The following is a 19,439-nucleotide window of genomic DNA, read 5'->3' on the forward strand; positions in this document are numbered from 1 at the left end:
TGTTGCCACGTTAAACCGTGAAATAAATAAGCAAAAACTAATTGGTTAAATTTGGCAATGCTTTTCGCTGTAAAAGTTCAATGTTGATTCCAAAAGACAACTAGATTTTCACAGGAAAGCTACTCTTTCTTGAGCTTTTTGATGCCAAATCTTCGCTCATTTTATGTTTTTGCTAATTTTTGGCCATTTTTTTTACCATATTTCTTTTCTTAATACCCGATTCTTTGCATAATTAGAAGCGCATTGATATTCCAGGTTTCTATCTTTACCAATTTCAAAAAATTATGCCCCGAACCTTTACTCTGATTGCTGAATCAAACAAATTGCGCTCGAAAGCTGAACATGACTCAACTCACCAAATTTTGCACGGGATACATTATCAGCACTCGAGTCTCCTCTATAAAAACCTTGTATCTGCATTTTCTAGTTTTTGAGGTACCGATTTTTAGTGACAAAACGTGATAGTGTAACTTTTAGGTCGACGTTCTGGAGAACCTTCCTGAGATTCTAGGCGGGCGTGCCTCTCCAAAAGCTAATACACAAGTATTTGTCCAATCTGAGGGTCATAGCTACTCCCGCCGCTTGCCCATGCCGTTCACAAAAGCACTTGGAAAACTATAGGTCTCCCAATTCACCAGCGAGTCCATGAGACTTGTCAGTCATGCGTCAATTCTAAAACACGGTACACTGTCTGAGATTCTAAGCAGGCAAGCCTATTAGACTTAGGTCACTTGTTCGCCTGTAAGTCCAAGCAATTTCGGTCCACCTTTTTGCATACAAGTCCAGTCGACAATGTCCGTCTTGAGTCAACCCCAAAATCTCGATCATTCCTAAAGTTCTAAAAGTATTTACCTTAGTTCTGCCCTAAGATGGATGGATGGATGGATGGTAGACTATCTATGAACAAGTGAAAATGGCATCATTTTTATACATTCCTGAAAAAGGCTAGCTCCAGCTGCGCTTCTCACTCAGACTATCTGTCTCGGCTTTTTCTTACATTAGCCATGGATTGATAACAACTTGATTTTAATTCAAGTTGATTAATGGCAAAATATACCTACTTTTATTTACCATTGGTAATTGCAGTGGTAATTGGGATCGGTAATTGGTGATTACAATTGATACGAATGGTATTTACACCTAATGGTAATTACATCTAACGGTAAAGTTACATCTAATATAACCTATGAAAGAAAATTTTTGTTTCTGTTGAATAAGTCGAAATTTGTTATAAAATGGAGACACTAAAATGCCTTCTTTAGGTCGAAAAATGTTTGATTTAAATTTTATGCAATTGCCACCAATTTTCAAAAATAGCTTAGCAAAAAAATTTCAAAAGAAGCAAAAAAATGGAACTCCAAGAATAAATCTTACAACATTTTATTGAAAATAAAAGCATGAAATTTAAGACAAGTCAGCCATTCTGATAAACCTGCGTATTGTTGTTATGATATGGAATGTCATTTAATCCTTTTAGATAAGCCATATTTCTAATCCCATTACAGAACAAATAAATAAATGCTATACTAGACAAAGTTACATAAAACACAACAACAAAGGGCACCATAATATCCCCTGCAACTGCCAGGAAATTCCCTGTAACGGTCTTGGGCGTGTAAAATTCAACCGGCACTTCCCCAAAACGAGGCTGGTACAGACGAAGTCCACTTTTGACCTCTCTGATTTTTCCGTTAGTTTCTACAATGGCAACATCAGGAACAACAGCTTCACCAGCTCTTAGGGAAGGGTTCTGAAGCTGTTGAGTCAGCCCAGTCTCTTCCAGAGTCCCATATGTCATATCAGGTTCAAATGATAACCTATTTGGCTGATAGGTATCAAGGAAAGTCATTTCTGATTCCTCTTCCTGTGGACTGAGAATGTGAATGCTACGATAGTCTTCTAAGAGATGGCCGCGATTGCCAGTACCATCTGGCCAATTTGGAGTATATGAATTTTGACAAATAACACCTTGGAGGGAATTTGTCGTGAGTATTACCTAAAAAAGGCAGCTTTTTATTAAATAGCATTGTCAGTGCTTTGAAAATGGCAACTAAGCATAACAGGAAAAAAAGATTTGAATCTCAAGTTAAAAAATAAATTTAAAATGTAAAATATCTAAAAAAAAACAACAACAAAAAAACAGACTACTCTAAGAAACAGAACCTAAAAAGTTATGTCTAAGAAAGGGGTGTCGAAGGTTTTGGTAAGAAGAATCTCTGCAAGAGATTTTAAATTTTGGTTGAAGATGACACAAATTAAATTTTACTGAAAAAAAAAAAAAATTCCGACTGCTATCTTCAGAGTTAGTAGAGTTTATATATTTTATAATGTAAAAATAAATTATATCTTTTTTGCTACTCAAATAAAAATTATAGCTCAAAAAGGTTTTTGAAAAAAAATCAAAATTTCTGAGTTATTACAGGATAGCTTTCAACTAGACCTGCAAAATACAAACTTCATTCGCTTAATTTCAAAAGTCCATTTCTCTTTTTTTGGAACCTGTAGAAAAAATAAAAACCAGTATATAGAAAATAATTCAAATAGATTTAAGAACAAAAGCTTTTTAAGGCATCTAAACTGAGGCTTTTATTCCAAGATGAACCCTAGGGGTGGGGACTGGGTAAAACAAAGGGCCTCTTTCTTTTTAACAGCTGTCAGTTTTTTTTTCGATTTTTAATTTATATACAAGTACATTTTTTTTACACAACTCTTATTGTGTCTTTGTTCGATCACACCATTTTATGCGAATCAGCTTTATGCCCTACCATAGTTGTGCATCAGCTTTATGCCACTCTGTCATTTTATTAAAAGATTTTTTTCACAGCAGTCTATTCCTTCCTATTATCTTCTTTGCAATTATTTCCTTCTTTATTTTCAATTAGATTTTTTTAAGCTTATTTAGGTTTATTTTTGTCTTTTTTAAGTTTTTTTTTGCTTTTCAAATATCTTAACTATGGTCATGGGTTGGCAAAAAAGAAAGATCTTAGTAAAAGAAAACATAAAAAGTCGACTAGAAATAGAGAAATTCAAAATAGAAGTTTTTTTTACAATTTTATTTTTTAAATATATTCTTTCACCACGTCCATCGTAAATTAAATTACTATGAATTTTGGAAACACTTACGAAGAATATAATGTGAACACATGGTAAGTTTTGGTGTACATTTTTTTTTTCTTATAGCAAATTTTGGCTGTAACCTGCAAAAAAATTCCCGTCAATAACTGAAAATCAAAACGGTACACCCCCAACCCAACCCTCTTAAAGAACTGGCTAAGAAAACTGGAGAGTTGGCAGATTATATCTTACTGCATTAAATCTTCCCGGTTGTCATACTTCTTTTTCAAAAAAAAAAACTATTAGACGTTCATTTAAAATTTGGAAAAAAATAGCCACTCAGCTCCCTTACTTTTCTTTGTTCTTACCATATGTTACACTAGACACGTGTGCTTTTTTTTGGGGGGGGGACGCAATGATAATAAAAATGTATTGGCTAATTTAAGTAAAAAGCGCCAAGAAATAGAGGAAAATATAAAGATTTCTTGGGGCCTGGTTCAGAGGTCCCTTTGCTTTAGTTTAATTAGTACCTAACTAAGCCATTTAGAGAACAACAAAAATCTGGCTATTTGGTACTTGCACGTTTTTTTATTTACTGGATGTCTAAAAAATATTTTAGCTAAAAATTTTAATGTTTGAAGTTCAAGCGAATAAATAAACCCCTCCATCCTCGAAACAATGTGAAAAAAATAAATTAACTTCCTATCACAATGATTCTTTCTTAGACGATTCATTTTTGAAGCACAGGTGGAAAGAATTCAAACTTTAGTGCAAAGCATAAGGGCGGACGGCATACAACCTCATAAACGAACAGAAATTTTATGAGGGGGCTTCCCTCTCCGTAGCTCCCACTTTTACGCTAAGTTCAAAATTTATCGAAATTGCGGAATTGAAAAACTACACTTTAAATTAATAAAATAATTAAACTAATCAATAAAAATACACAATAAAAATACACTTTACTTTTTTTGGAAAACCTCATAAACTGAATTATTCCTTTTCGTTTAAGTTTTTAATCTCATTATTTAGTTTGACCTAAAAAAATATTCAACTTTAATTTCTGTTTTATGCTTAATATCATATTGAGATTATTTCAGGGAGCTATTTCTATCAAAATATATTATTTTTCGGAGGGGTTATTACTTGCATAAGACCCCTCTTCCAATACTCAACGGATATTTTTATTTTTTCATTCCAAATTCAAACAAGCTATACCACTCTCACCTTTTTAATTCCATTCACTGATAAACACTTTCATTCAAAAACTGCCACTTGCTGGGATCGTTTCCTCAAAATTTATTTTGAAAAACCAAAAATACCCTTGATCAAAATATCCTTATCAAATAATATGATATATTATGATATATTATGGCCCTGAATTCGGCCCTACATAAGAAACTTTTTTTGAAAACTTCATCCATCTGTGTAAAATCCGCAATCCTCCATAACTATCAGCTGCACCTCTGGAGGGGGGGCTGGGCGGGTCATACTACCTTTGAACTCATATATATATATATATATATATATATATATATATATATATATATATATATATATATATATATATATATATATATATATATATATATATATATATATATATATATATATATATATATATATATATATATATATATATATATATATATATATATATATATATATATATATATATATATATATATATATATATATATATATATATATATATATATATATATATATATATATATATATATATATATATATATATATATATATATATATATATATATATATATATATATATATATATATATATATATATATATATATATATATATATATATATATATATATATATATATATATATATTTTTTTATATATATATATATATATATATTTTTTTTTTTTTTTTTTTTTTTTTTTTTTTTTTTTTTTTTTTTTCTTTTTTTTTTTGCTGTCTTTGATTAATATTGCTAATTTGAGAGTTTAGCACAACAGCTTGCTCGACCGGAATGGGCCCCAGGAGTAGAAAAAGGCGAGAGATGGGACAATAAATCACTAAACCTCTTTTCAACCTCTTTTTTAACTTAAGCGGTTTTATTTAGACTCTTTAGAACTCATAATTTTCGTTTTAATGACTTTCCTTCCGTAATTCTACGACTGCTAGAAAAAAAGAGTAGAAAAATCAAGAACCCTTGAAACAATTAAATAAAAAAATTAAGTTTTTTTATCTGAAAGTAAGGAGCGACATTAAAACTTAAAACGAACAGAAATTATTCCGTATATGAAAGGGGCTGTCCCCTCCTCAACGCCTCACTCTTTACGCTAAAGTTTTTTTAATAGATTTTTTTTTTTTTTTTTTAATAGATCTGTGACAAAGAGTCAAACTTCAGCGTAAAGAGTGAGGCGTTGAGAAAGGGACGGTCCCTTTCATATACAGAATATTATCTGTTCGTTTTAAGTTTTAATGTCGCTCCTTACTTTCAGTTGAAAAAAACTTGTTTTTTATTTAATTTCTGAACATTTTTGAATTAACGCAATATTTTAATTTTGGCTCCCCGTGCATGAATAATTAAAACGAAATTTGCATATTAATTTACTTTTTTTAGGTAAATGGCTCTCTCAAAACTTTTATTGGACGATTTTGAGAAAAAAGGGGTGGGGGAGGGGGTCTAGTTGCCCTCCAATATTTTTGATTACTTAAAAAGGGCACTAGAACTTTTAATTTTATTTACGAAGTTTACATTCTATTAGCAATAAATATACGTAACTTATGAATGAACTTATGTAAAAAACTTTTATATTCGTATATTTTCATTACGTATATGAGGGGGTTGCCCCCCCCTCGTCAATATCTCGCTCTTTACGCTACAGTTCGAATTTTGTACCAATTCTTTAAAAATGACCCCTGAATCACAAAGGGATTAATTAGAATAAATAGCTCTTATGAAAGTATTAAAAAAAACTTTAGAATAAAGAGCGAGGTATTGACAAGGGGGCAAACCCCTTCATATACATAATAATTTCAGTTAGTTTTAAGTTTTAAGATTGCTCCTTGCTTTCAGTTGAAACACTTGTTTTTTTAATTTCTGATCGTTATCTAAATAATGCCAGGGAGTTTGTCTACACCTCCACGGAAAAATCTCTCCTCTTGACCGATTTATTCTGTACACCAGTGGTTCTCAAATTGTGGTACGCGTATCCTTTGGGGGTACGCAAAAATTTTTAGGGGGTGCACGGTCAGCCAACAAAAAAATAAAACAACCCTTTAAATCTAGGACTGAAAATTTTATTCATATTTTAGCTATACTTCACTTAGTACCGGTAACTGAGAAGGGGTACCTAAAATGTTTTGTGGGGTAAAAAGGGGTATAGTGTCTAAATAAGTTTGAGAACCACTGCTCTAGACAATTGAATCCTGGTGGAAATTTACCTCGAACAATTACCCTTAACATATCCGCGTGTAAAATTGAATCGACAAAGAGAAAGCAAGACATTAGAAGAATCTCGTATAGGAATTCTGGCAAATTTCACCAGTGTAAAATTTTCCCTGTAAAATTCACCCCCCTGAAAACTCCCACCCCCACGACATATTGTCGCTATGGAAAATCCCACCTGTGGAAGATTCGCCTCACCCAAGCAATGTATGCATACTTCGCAATAGCAAATACTGCACGTAAACAATGGGCAAATTTTGTAACTTAAAGATCTTTCCCCAGGGGCTTTTGAGGGTCGTTAAATCTCCAAAGTTATATTTATTCGGCCTTTCAACTATACTGAACAAAATGGCTATCCCAAAACTTTGATCGGACAATTTTGAGAAAAAAGGCCATGGTACGGCCTAGTTGCCCTCCAATTTTTTGGTCACTTAAAAAGGGCACTAGAACTTTTAATTTCATTCGAATGAGCCCTCTTTCGATATTCTAGGACCACTGGGTTAATACGATCACCCCGGGGAAAAAAAAACCAACACGCATCCGTAATCTTTCTTATGGCAAAAAACACAATTTTCGCATTTTTGCAGATAGGAGATTGAAACCTCTACAGTAGGGTTCTCTGATACGCTGAATCTGATAGTATGATTTTCTTTAAGATTCTATGACTTTTAGGGGTAGTTTCCCCATTTTTCGAAACAACAGGCAAATTTTCTCAGGCTCGTAACCTTTGATGGGTAAGACTAAACTTAATGAAACTTATATATTCGGAATCAGCATAAGCATTCAATTCTTTTGATATTTCTATTGGTAATAAAATTCTGTTTTTTTACAGTTCCGGTTACTATTGAGCCGGGTCGCTCCTTACTTACAGTTCGTAACCACACACTGTTTGATAGCTTTGAAATTTTATATTTTCGTAGTGAAGGACTTGAAAATTACGTGAAGGGGTTCTTGGAGATCTAGAATTCTACGGTTCAATTCTGAATTAAGGGTACTTCAATTTAGGAGGGTGTTTCCTCATCTTGTGAAATTATGCAATTATACCTCCACCAATAGCTCTCAGCGGCTCCCTGTAAACATTATAAATCTTGCATACTTAGAATCCACATGAATGGAAATTCTTTTGAATGAGGACAAATTTCTAAACTTCGTTTTTAAGAGTTTTGGTTGCTATTGGCACACAACTAGCTCTTGACGTTTGTTCAGAATGAACTATTTGACACATGAACTATAAGACTTACGTATATAAAGAAATTTCTTCAGAGCCGCTCTTCGGGTTGGTGGCAACCGGGGGAAAATTAATTACGACACCCCCGCCTGATTCATACATAAATAAAAATAACCAAGAGCCCCAGCCGTGGCACCCCTCAAGCTGAGGCACCCCCCAGCCATGGTGCCAGGCGCAGCTTGCCTCGGTCCCCCTACTTCAAACTACCCTTCACTTTTTAACGGTTAATCGTTTTTTTTTTTTGATAAAGGTCAAAAATCACGAATAGTTTTGACAAATCCTACAAGATTTCTTTAGTATGTAATAGCAACCTTAGGCCAGAATTAAGAAGAGCCGACCAGGAATCAATACCCCCGACTAAGCAGAAACTCAAACTTAATGTATTTCAGTCAATCTATGAACAAAGCCTCTAATTTTACTTGTGTATGTATAATTGAATGGCCTAATAATTTTATTATTTTATGGCTTAATGCCAAGGACCACATAACTGATGGAGTAGAAGAAAAGAAAAAAAAAGATAACATAATAAATACAATTTAGCACTTACACAACAAGAATTGCTGACCGCAGGGCATTTAAGAAAGTAGTTTTAGAGTTAAGCCGGTTTGGTACGTCTAGTTTCTTCTGCGGGCAACATCAAGGGCCTCTTTTCAAAGCCGTTTTATTGCCATTTGTATTTCTTCGGGGGAAGGGGTTCCCTTCATTTTTGGGAATTACAGGTTTAGTTTTCAGGCCGTTCAAGAAACAATATTTTTCCCTTTTTTAGACCCATTTTAGGGCAAATTGACCTTCTCAATTTCTTGTGCATTAGAGTGACCTCTGTCAAGGAACTTATGTGTGTTAGTTTCAAATTTCTGGTAGAAACTAATTTGCCCTGTTTTGGGATCCACTTTTGGGGTTCCATCCTTGTCCATTTGAAACTTTTTTTTATATTTTTTCTTGTGCGTTAGAGTTCAATTCCATTGGCCCAATTACTTACGAATATATGCCCAAGGCAATAAGAAAACCATCCTCTTTGGGTTCCATTTTTTGGGGGCCCGTGCAAATAATCTTTTTTTTGAAAAGTATGGTACATTTATCGCAGGGGTTTATGGATCTAAGTTTCAAAATCATCAGACCCTAAAAGTTTTATGTTCATCGGTTATTATTTCAGATACGTTTTATGTTCAGGAGCATCACGAACGGTATCTTGCGAATTAAAATTTTATTTATTATAATTTTAGTTTAATATTAATTTCAATTAATTATAATCAATTCTAATTAATTTTAATATCAATATTTATTAATATTTTTATTAATATGAATATTATTGGAAGGTGAAAGGTATCTTTCCACTTGTTTTTCATTTGTAACATGAAAACAGTTTAACAATCCAACAGTAAAAACAATAAAAAAAAAACATAATCTGAAAACGATGCTAATTGGTTCAGTTTTAATCATTTAACTTATATCGTGAAAGTGATTTTTTTCTGAATTTAACAGACAAGTCCTCCTTGTTCAATTCATTTACTTCAAACTACGATTTTCCAACACTTAATTTTATATAGTGAAATCAGAATAATATAACGGTAAATTTTAATAACAATTGAACAGTTTTTCAGGCGGTGGGACAGAAACTTCTATTTTTGTCTCGGCTTGTCTTTTGTAATTATGTAAGACATATCACCGAACCTTTATTTTTTTTAATTGTTCAGGTGGTGGGACAAAAACTTCCTCTTTTCCCTCGGCTTGTCTTTTGTCATTATTAAAGACATATCGCCAAACCTTTGTTTCTTTTAATTGTTCAGGGGGTGGGACACAAACTTCTTTTTCTTCCAACGATTTATCTTGTCCAGGTTTTTGATTTTCAAAGGTAACCTTATCCATGTCAAAATCCAAATCCTAATTATCATCGCTATCATTTTCAATTTGTTTGGTTTGTTTTACCTGACCTTATCCATGTCAAAATCAAAACCCTAATAATCATCGCTATTATTTTCAATTCGTTTGGTTCGTTTTCACTCGGCTTGTCTTTCGTCATTATGAAATACATATTGCCGAACCTTTGTTGTTTTTTTTTAAACAAAGATATGGTATGCATTGATGAGCTTATGCATGTCAAAATCCCAAACCCTATCGTCATTGCTATCATTATCAATTTTGACACGTTATGATTCTCGTTGCCTAGGTTGATTATCATTGACTCACTCACATGTTTGGTGTCGCATGTATTTTAACCGCATGTATCTTTGCTCTTCATTTTCATTTTTGACACGCCACCGCTGTTCTTATAACCGCGTGTGTATTCAATCTTCATTTTCATCATTGACTCGCTCACATGTTCAGTGTCGCATGGCTTCTAACTGTGTGTTTCTTTGCTCTTCATTTTCATTTTTGACACGCCATCGCTTTTCTTCTAACCGTATGTGTCTTTGCTCTTCATTTCATTTTTGACACGCTCTAATTGTCATTTTCGCATATCTTCTAACCGCCCGAATCTTTGCTCTTCATTTTAATTTTTGGTACGTTTTTGGATTTTGATTACTTCAGATAATTTTGCAATGGCTTTTGCTGTAGCTATCCGTATTGGTTTTGTCGCAATTGATGGTCCAGGTTGTCGATTTTCGCATCTTATCACGTTTGATAGTTCAGGTGTTGGCTCCAAGGAATCATCATTTATAGTAACTGCAACTGCAACTTTATTTTTTTGGCCTTCCAACAGGCATTATATTATGTAAATAATTGATGCGGTGGAAACTCAACCATCTTATTTATGCTATGCATGACGTCATATAAGAAAACAACAAAGGTATGGTAGGGTTTGATGACCTTACCCATGTGAAAATCCCGAACCCAATCATCAATGCAATCATTTTCAATTTTGACACGGTTTGATTCTCGCTGTCCAGGTTGATTTTCACTGACTTGCTCACATGCTGGGTGTCACTTGTCTTCTAACAACGTCCGTCTTTGCACTTCATTTTCATTTTTGAAATGAAACCATTGTTCTTCTAACCGCGTGTGTCTTTGCTCTTCATTTTTATTTTTGACACGCAGACGCTTTTATTCTAACCGTGTGTGTATTTGCTCTTCACTTTCATTTTTGACTCGCTCATATGCTCGGTGTCGCATGTCTTCTAATCGCGTGTGTCTTTGCTCTTCATTTTCATTTTTGACTTGCTCACATGCTCGGTGTCACACGCCTTCTAACCGCGTGTGTCTTTGCTCTACATTTTCTTATTTGACACGCCGCCGCTGTTCTTCTAACCACGTGCGTATTTAATCTTCATTTTTATTTTTGATTCGCTCGCATGCTCAGTGTCGCATGTCTTCTAACTGTGCGTTTTTGTTCTTCATTTTCTTTTTTGACATGCCACCGCTTTTCCTTCCGCTTTTCACACCGCGCGTGTCTTTGCTCTTCATTTTCATTTTGACACGCTCACTTGCACGGTGTCACATGTCTTCTAACCGGGTGTGTCTTTGCTCTTCATTTCTTTTTTGACACGCTCTAATTGTCGTTTTTACATATCTTCTAACCGCCCATATCTTTGCTCTTCATTTTCATTTTTGACACGTTTTTGGATTTTGATTGCTTCAGACAAATTAGCAATGGCCTTTGCTTTAGCTGCCCGTATTGGTGTTGTGGCAATTGATGGTCTAGGTTGTTGATTTTCACATCTTATCACTTTTGGTAATTCAGGTGTGGGTTCCAAAGAATCATCATTTATAGTAACTGCAACTGCAAATATTCGTTTGCAAATATTCGTTTTTTGGGCCTTCCAACAGACTTTATATTATATAAATAGTTGGTGCGTTGGAAACTCGATAATCTTATTTACGGTATGCATGACATCATATAAGAAAATTCTCACTTATAAAGATAGTATATATATATATATATATATATATATATATATATATATATATATATATATATATATATATATATATATATATATATATATATATATATATATATATATATATATATATATATATATATATATATATATATATATATATATATATATATATATATATATATATATATATATATATATATATATATATATATATATATATATATATATATATATATATATATATATAAATATATATAATATATATATATATATATATATATACCACTGCCATTACTAACAAATTGCTGCAGCACCAAGCCACCTAAATCCAACACAGCTACGTACGTTCCGACTTCACCTCGATCTATTCAAAGCTTCCCTCTTTACCCCTTCTCATGAAGTTCCAATTACCTGTGAATCCTTCCTTATGATCTCGTCCCGCACCCTACCGGGACGACCTGAATTTTGTTTTACCTCTGAAGAATGGCAGAAAAGTACAATATTTGGTAGTCTATCTTTCTTCAACTGCAAAACATGGCCTTGCCATCTTAACTTTCCATTTATCACAGCCCTAGGAAGTGGGATGAACCACATTTGTCGTACAACTTAATTTTTTATGTAAGGTCGGTCAAACAAGTACCTAAGACCAGGGACATAATTAGCTATGGGTCAGAGGGGCAACTCCCTCGAAGACCTCAGTTATCCCCCCCCCCCCCCCCGACCTGAAATTCAGCATCTTCAAATATCTCGTCAAAGCTGAGATAGACCTACATAATGCAAGCATCCACATAACCAGATCAGTTTCTTTTGTATAACTTTCCCTTTATGCCTGATTTTTCATTTGGTCATTTTCACTTAGCTTGGGAAAATTTGCTCCAACTTTGCCCCTCTCCCCAGGATTTTGACAAAATTACACCCCAGATTAACACTGCCCTTAGACAAAATTTCTCCGGAAAACACTTAAAAAATCGCCATTGACTTTCTAAGTACCCATATTTCAAAGCCATGCTTGACCACTGGCATTACCAAATTCTCGTGGCGTCCGTGGCATTACCTGGCATTACCGTGGCGTCCAATGTTCTAATCTTAGTTTGCAGATATACCTGCCCTTCCAAACTTTTTTCAATGTTGAAAAAACACCCTTGACCTTGGCTGTGTTACTAATAATTATTATAATTATACCTAATTGTATATTTCTCTTCCTTATCTGAGTAGCTTCGAATTCTTTTCTCTTTAGACAAAATATCTGAAAATCGTTTCAATTTGAAATCTAGCAATAATTGAGCAGTCAAAGACTAACCTTCAATATAAATTCTATAAGGTTCATATCAAATGACATATTTAAATCCAGGTCCACGCCACTATTTACAGTATCCTATCTACTACAGTGCCTATCTACCTAAAAAGTCTTTTTTTAAAGCTGAAAGACAGTTGGCACGACTTTTACTTTCAGTAAGTCTTTTAAAGTAAATTTATATTTTTACTCCCCATAAATTCCACGGCTAGATCCGGATTCCATCTGTATTGTAATAACAAATTACTTTTTCACATCCACTAGGCTGGAGTAGAGCATCCGGGTTCAAACAAGTTCAATACCTGATTTAAAAAAAAAAATGAAATGGTGAATCCTAGGGTAGGACTTGGTAAAATCACCTAGGCACTGTGAAATAAAGGCTTGGGACAGAGCTTCGACAATTAAAAATATAATATCCCCAAGTATGGTCAATTATAGTTACTGGATAATCTGAAAGAACCTAGAAGATATACCTTGGACCCTTAGACCCAAGATCCTTCTGTTTTTTCAGAGGAATTTAAGGCATCAAAAAGAGACGCTAGTTATATCTCACTTCTGTAGCCCATGCAGCATCCTCCCATTCGAGTTGTGTTGAAGCATTAAGATTTATGAGATCAGCGTGGTAACTGCGTCTTAGGCTGTTTCTGGGGGCGTCCAATTCTACTCTATTTTTTTCTTTTTTTCTTTTTTTTTTAGTTACGGTATCTCACTACATAATATAATACAGTGGTTCCCAAAGTTCCATGGGCCCTACCCGTCTGACACAAATTTCCAATGTTAGAACACATCATTTTGCTGTCTAAGAGAAAAGACGGCATTAATATTGGTAATGCTCAGATTCCGTTGTGGTGAGTAGTGGATCTTATTTGTTTTAATTAAAATGGAAAAAAAAATACAAGTCTTACCAATATGAATGAAAGACTGTTGAAATCAGAAATACGACTTAACTAATTTTTTCTATTATTTACATAATTACACCTGCAAGTTTTTTTGTTTTTTTTTGTTTTTACAAAGTTATTTAAATGGGAAGGATGCGTTCCCATTTTGTAATGTACTTAATAGGCTTTAAAATTCTTTTCAGCTATTGGAGAGAGGATAAGTTACAATTTCAAAAACTTGTAGTGAATAGTTAAAAAAATATTAATGACTTCTTTTTTGTTTATTGTGACTTACATTATACATAGACAAGGTCCCAGGTAGAAATATGATGTTATTACTGGGAGATTTTAACGCCCAGGTTGTTAGAAATAGGGATAGATGGTATCCCAGCCTAGGTAAATTTGGTGTAGGAAAAGAAAACAGTAATGGATATAGACTTTTGCACTTTTGTAGTTACAACAATCTAGTTTTAATCATTGCAGTACTTGGTCATAAAATGGCTCATAAGTTAACTTGATGTTTACACGATAGCAATAGAGCAAATCTTATTGATTATTGTATTGTAAACCGAAGACTACCAGGATCAATACAATATACTAGGGTAGATAGGGGTGCCGTTATTGATGTTAAAAGTAAAGATCACCATCTAGTAGTGTCAAGGGTTAATTTAAAACTGAAATATCGGAAGGGTAACTACCTCCTGGGAAGTTATGATGTTGGTAGACTCCAGGATGAGAATTTGAGAGAAACTTTGCAGGAACAGTTGAATGCTAAACTTGAGAGTTTAAAATTTGATAATGTGGAAGATGGTTGGAATAATTTTAGAAAAAAAATTTGTGAAGTTGCTGAAGGTGTATTAGAGAAGAAAGCTAGAACTGCAGCTAAGAATATTAGTGAAAAAGCTTTATGTTTAATAGAAAGGAGAAAGGATTTGTTCAAGAATTATCTGAGTGATAGATCGTATGAAAACAAAAAAAAATGTAAAGAAAGTGGAGAAAGCATTAAAATATGAACTAAGCAGGTGTGAAGTGGAGGCCATGGATAAAATTGCCGAGGATCTAGAAGATGCAGCTAGACGGCATAGTAGTAAAATATTGTACTGGCACGCTAACAAATTGAGAGGGAGTGGTCAATCCGGACTTGTCACAGTTAAAGATAGGAATGGGGTCGCAATTAGCGATAAGGAAAAAACTAAAGAGAGATGGGCTGAACATTTTGAGAACTTGCTTAACCGAGATAGAGTTGCAGGACAAAATATAGAGGAAAATGAAAAAGTTTGTGATACTTTGGAATGTGAAGGAAGATTTGCTTTGTGAGGAGGAATTAGCAACAGTACTAAAAGGATTAAAGAATAACAAGGCTCCGGGTGCTGATAGGGTGGTAAATGAGTTTCTTAAATATGGTGGCTCTGAGGTTAGAAATAAGTTATTGAAGATTATGAATAAGATTTTTGAAAAAGGGGAAGTACCTAACGATTTTAGGAAAACCTTAATTAAGCCACTTTATAATAAAGGTAATAAAGAGTGAGTGGGATAATTATCGAGGTATAAACCTGGTGTCTGTAGGTAGTAAGTTAATTAGTAATATAATACTTTTTAGACTGAGAGATGCGATAGACAAAGTTTTGAGAGAAGAACAGTGCGGTTTTAGAAAAGGTAGAGGATGCGTCGACCAAATTTTCACTCCTAGGTTAATAATTGAGAAGTACCTGAGTTGTCAAACACCTTTGGTCCTCAGTTTTATAGATTATGAGCAAGCGTTCGATTTTGTTGATAGAAGAACTTAAGTAAAGGTTTTATCCTTGTATGGTATACCAGACAAATACATTAAAGGGATTAGTGCTATGTACGAGAATAACACTGCTGCGGTTAAAGTAGGAAATGAGGTTAGCAGCTGGTTTTGTAATAAATCAGGAGTTACGCATGGTTGTGTTCTATTCCCCTTTATATGGATTATTTTGATGGACTTTGTCCTAAGCAGCACAGGAAAGGCAATGGGAGACCATGAAATCAAATGGAGAGGAAAACGTTTCCTTGAATTAGATTTTACTGATGATTTAAGCATCCTAGATGAAAGTGTGAACAAAATGAATGAAGTTTTAGAGGTTTTGCGAGTTCAGGGTGCTAGAATTGGTTTGAAAATTAATGTTAAGAAGACTCAGTCACTAAGGCTAGGAATAAGTGAAGATGGAAAGTTGACTTTGGGCAATGTAAAGATTGATCAGGTGGGCAGCTTCACTTACCTCGGTAATATTATTAGTAAAGATGGTGGGTGCAGTGAACATGTTAAAAGTAGAATAGTCAAGGATCAGGGTGTTTTTTCAAAGTTCAAAAAAGTTTGGAAGGACAAGAAGAGAAGTCTGCAAACTAAGATTAGAATATTAGAAGCTACAGTGACGACAGTGGTCAAATATGGCTCTGAAGCATGGACGCTCCGAAGAGCGGATGAAGATTTGCTAGATGTTTTAAAGAGAAATTGCTTAAGGATTGTTCTGGGTACCCGGCTGACTGACCGTATTTCAAACAATCGGCTATACGAAAAATGTGGTTCAATACCGCTCTCTAGGGCTATAATGAAAGAAAGGTTGAGGTGGTTAGGGCACGTTGTGCGGATGAAGAATGACACATTGCCGAAGATTGTTCTTTTCGGCCCACCATCTAGGGCTAAACGGAAAGCAGGTCGTCCCCGTCAGGGGTGGGAGGACGTCATAAAGAAAGACTTAAAGGAAATGAGAACTTCGTGAGCGGGTGTAAAAAGGGAGGCTTTGAATAGATTGGGGTGGAGGAGGATCGTGCGTAGCTCTGTTGGCCTCAGGCGGCTTGGTGCTGCGGTGAGTTGTTATTAGTAGTAGCAGTAGTAGTTTAAAGATAAAATTTGATAACCAGTTTGATAAGAAATTTTATCTTTTAACAGTGTGTAGCAACATATATAGTTATTCACACAATGTTCAGATATGGACTGTAAATCAAAATAAATGAAAAAGCACCCTTTTTGCCAAATAAACACCAGTTTTGTGTAAAAATTTCTAAACATTTACGAAATTACTTCTAAACTCACCCTAGGGATACAAAATAACTTAAATGGCTATCAAATTATGCAATTGCAAAAAAAACATAGACAATTCTTTGGATAAAACGGGTAATTAGATGAGTGTATATTCAAAGGTGTCCAGAGCAGTGGCTCCCAAACAATGGCTCGCGACCCAATTGTGGATCGTGAGTGAATACTGAGCGGGTTGCGGTCGCGAGTATACTGGTTATGCTCAGATTCCATAGTGGCGAGTAGTTGAACTTATTTGTTCTAGTTGAAAAAAAAAAAAAAAATACAAGTGTTCCCAGTATGAATGAAATACTGTTTAAATAAGAAACGTGACATAAATAGTTTTTTATTACTTACATAACTAAGCTTACAAGTTTTTTTTTTGTTTTTTTTTACAAAGTTAATTCAATGAGAAAGATATAATTTGTTTCCAATATTTCGTCACTACAGTTTCAGCATCAACTTTATCCATAGTTATTTTTAATCGTAGTGATGTTAATATATCCAATATATTTCTGTGCTTAGTTTTAATTTAAACCATAGCCGAAAATCCGGTCTCACATTGATCTGAGCTCGTAAAAAGGAGGAGGACTTTCACAACTTCACCAAACAGGCAAGGATAGTTATTGGAACTATCCTACAAACCTAAAAAACGTCGAGTTCATGCACATATGCAGAAGTAGGGGGTTCTTCCCCCCTTAAATCTAAAATTTTACTGAGTTTCTATGCTACTTATTTGACTTATCCAACAATTCTTTTATTGCCCTCTCCCACGAATTAAAAATTTGCGAACATGTCTGCTCAATATATAAGTTTAAAATTGCATTTAATTTTTTTTAAGTGCTTAATTGCAATTGAAAAAGCCTAACACAATCATTGTAGCTCTCCCTGGTTCCAAGTTAAAAGCGTTCCAAGTGTAGTTGGTTTGAGATTCGATTTGACGGTGTTTGTCCAGGACTTTTACTGGCCTCCAAACTTTTTCTTGCAGGTTGGGAGTGGTTTACAACGAACTCCGCAATAGACATGACCAAACCTTGAGAGACGGTGGCAGTGAATGATGGTTTCTAGGTTTAACTTCTTTCTGCAATATTGTCGTTTTATCTCATTTAGAGCTTGGCTGTGTACATTCATCCTGAGTATGTACCTCATGCGCCTGCGGTTGAAAAGGTTCAAAACTTTGTCGTTGTTCATCACTTTCGTCTTGTCGATACTGATCTTCAATCCCATGGGGAGCAGCTGCAACAGATACTCTCTTGAGTTTGTCCTGCGTTTCCGGGCATAAACTACCTAGCAGCGAGACATCGTCTACGAGGTCCAAATCTATGACGTTGAAACTCGGGCTCACATTAATTCCTACGCAGCTTCGAAAGGCTTTCTTACAGATCCGGTCCATTACAAATTTAACTAGCTTTGGTGAGATGATGCAACCTTGTCCCACACCAAAGTCAATATCAAACCAATACGAGAGTTCGTCTCTCAAATCCAGTGTTTATAGTATGCTTGGTTTTAAATGAAGGATCTTGGGTGACACTCCCATGTTCCAGCATTGCCACAGCAAATCCCACAACGGACAGCCGAGTTGGATGCGGTTACAAAGTCGATAAGGACTACTTTTGTTATTGGCTGATGCTTGGTCCAATGTTCAAGGATCTGTTCTAGCATAAAGATCTGATCAATGCATCCCATGCTGGCCCTGAATCCGGCTTGATTGGGTCAGGTTGTAAAATTTCTTACAGACCTAAAGCAATTCACGAGAACAATGGTAAAAATCTTCGCAGCCACACTTACGAATACAAGGAAGATAATTGAGTTTTTCTATTCCCCAGGGAATGCTCCATACGTTCGAATTACTTTAAACAAATCCTGAAGTCTTGTATTTAGGCTTGGGGCTGCTTTATGTATTTTCACTGGGATCCGTTTAATTCCTGGGGCTTTGTGATTCTCAAGCTTCGTGAATCCTACCTGGATCTCTCATACAGCTGGTGATTCAACATTGACATCATCATAGGGGCCATATTAACTACTTCCATTTTCCATGGTGGGCCGATTAAGAACTGCTGCTTCTTGCGTAAATATTGCTGACATTCGAGGGCTGGAATAGGATGCTCGTCGCGGATGCCTTAGGATTAAGTATTTTCTGAAAATGAGCCATACATATTTCTCTGATATCGCCCTTTCACGCAAGGAAAGTAAAATCGTTGCTTCTTGTCAAAGTTGAATGTTCTTGTTTTTATCAGAGGTTACTTTGAGAAGGGGGTTAAGTTTCAAAGAATCTGATTGCCGTGCGGCCTTCTCCGTATCTGTTGTCATTGATCAAAATATGTCTTGTAATCTTAGTGACCTGATTTGTGTCATTGTTTCCTGATGTACTTGAAGGTAGAAGGCATCCTATTGTTGGCCATTTGCTTATTTCTCGACACCAATCTGATGGTCTCCTCAGAGATCCAATTTTGTGATTCCGTTTCCTTTTCGGCTGCCTCTTGTATTTGTCCATTCGTACTTGCTATGACTCGTTGGCCCATCAGAGTGTTCCAAAACCAGTATTCTAAACCTATTAGACAACTCTAAGCAGAATTGTTTCAGGATTTGTTTGTTTTTTGAGGCAACATACATCATACCTTGGGGACTGCACTGCTTGTCTGAGGGCTAGGAAAGACTTTTCTAGTGTATGGTTGGGGCC

General features: G+C 34.8%; 1 protein-coding gene across 1 annotated transcript; it reads right to left on the reverse strand.

The window, feature by feature from the left end:
• Positions 1-1,414: 1,414 nt before the first annotated feature.
• Positions 1,415-18,152, reverse strand: LOC148939145 (uncharacterized). Its single transcript, XM_089107245.1, has 2 exons — positions 17,904-18,152; positions 1,415-1,996 (listed from the first exon to the last, which is right to left on the reverse strand). Exons 1-2 carry the CDS (start codon positions 18,150-18,152, stop codon positions 1,415-1,417), a joined length of 831 nt encoding a protein of 276 aa, XP_088963371.1.
• Positions 18,153-19,439: the final 1,287 nt, after the last annotated feature.

Source organism: Artemia sp. Qi Xiang Cuo, chromosome 21, assembly GCF_049724085.1.
Source record: "Artemia sp. Qi Xiang Cuo chromosome 21, ASM4972408v1, whole genome shotgun sequence".
Taxonomy (NCBI): Eukaryota; Metazoa; Arthropoda; class Branchiopoda; order Anostraca; family Artemiidae; genus Artemia; species Artemia sp. Qi Xiang Cuo.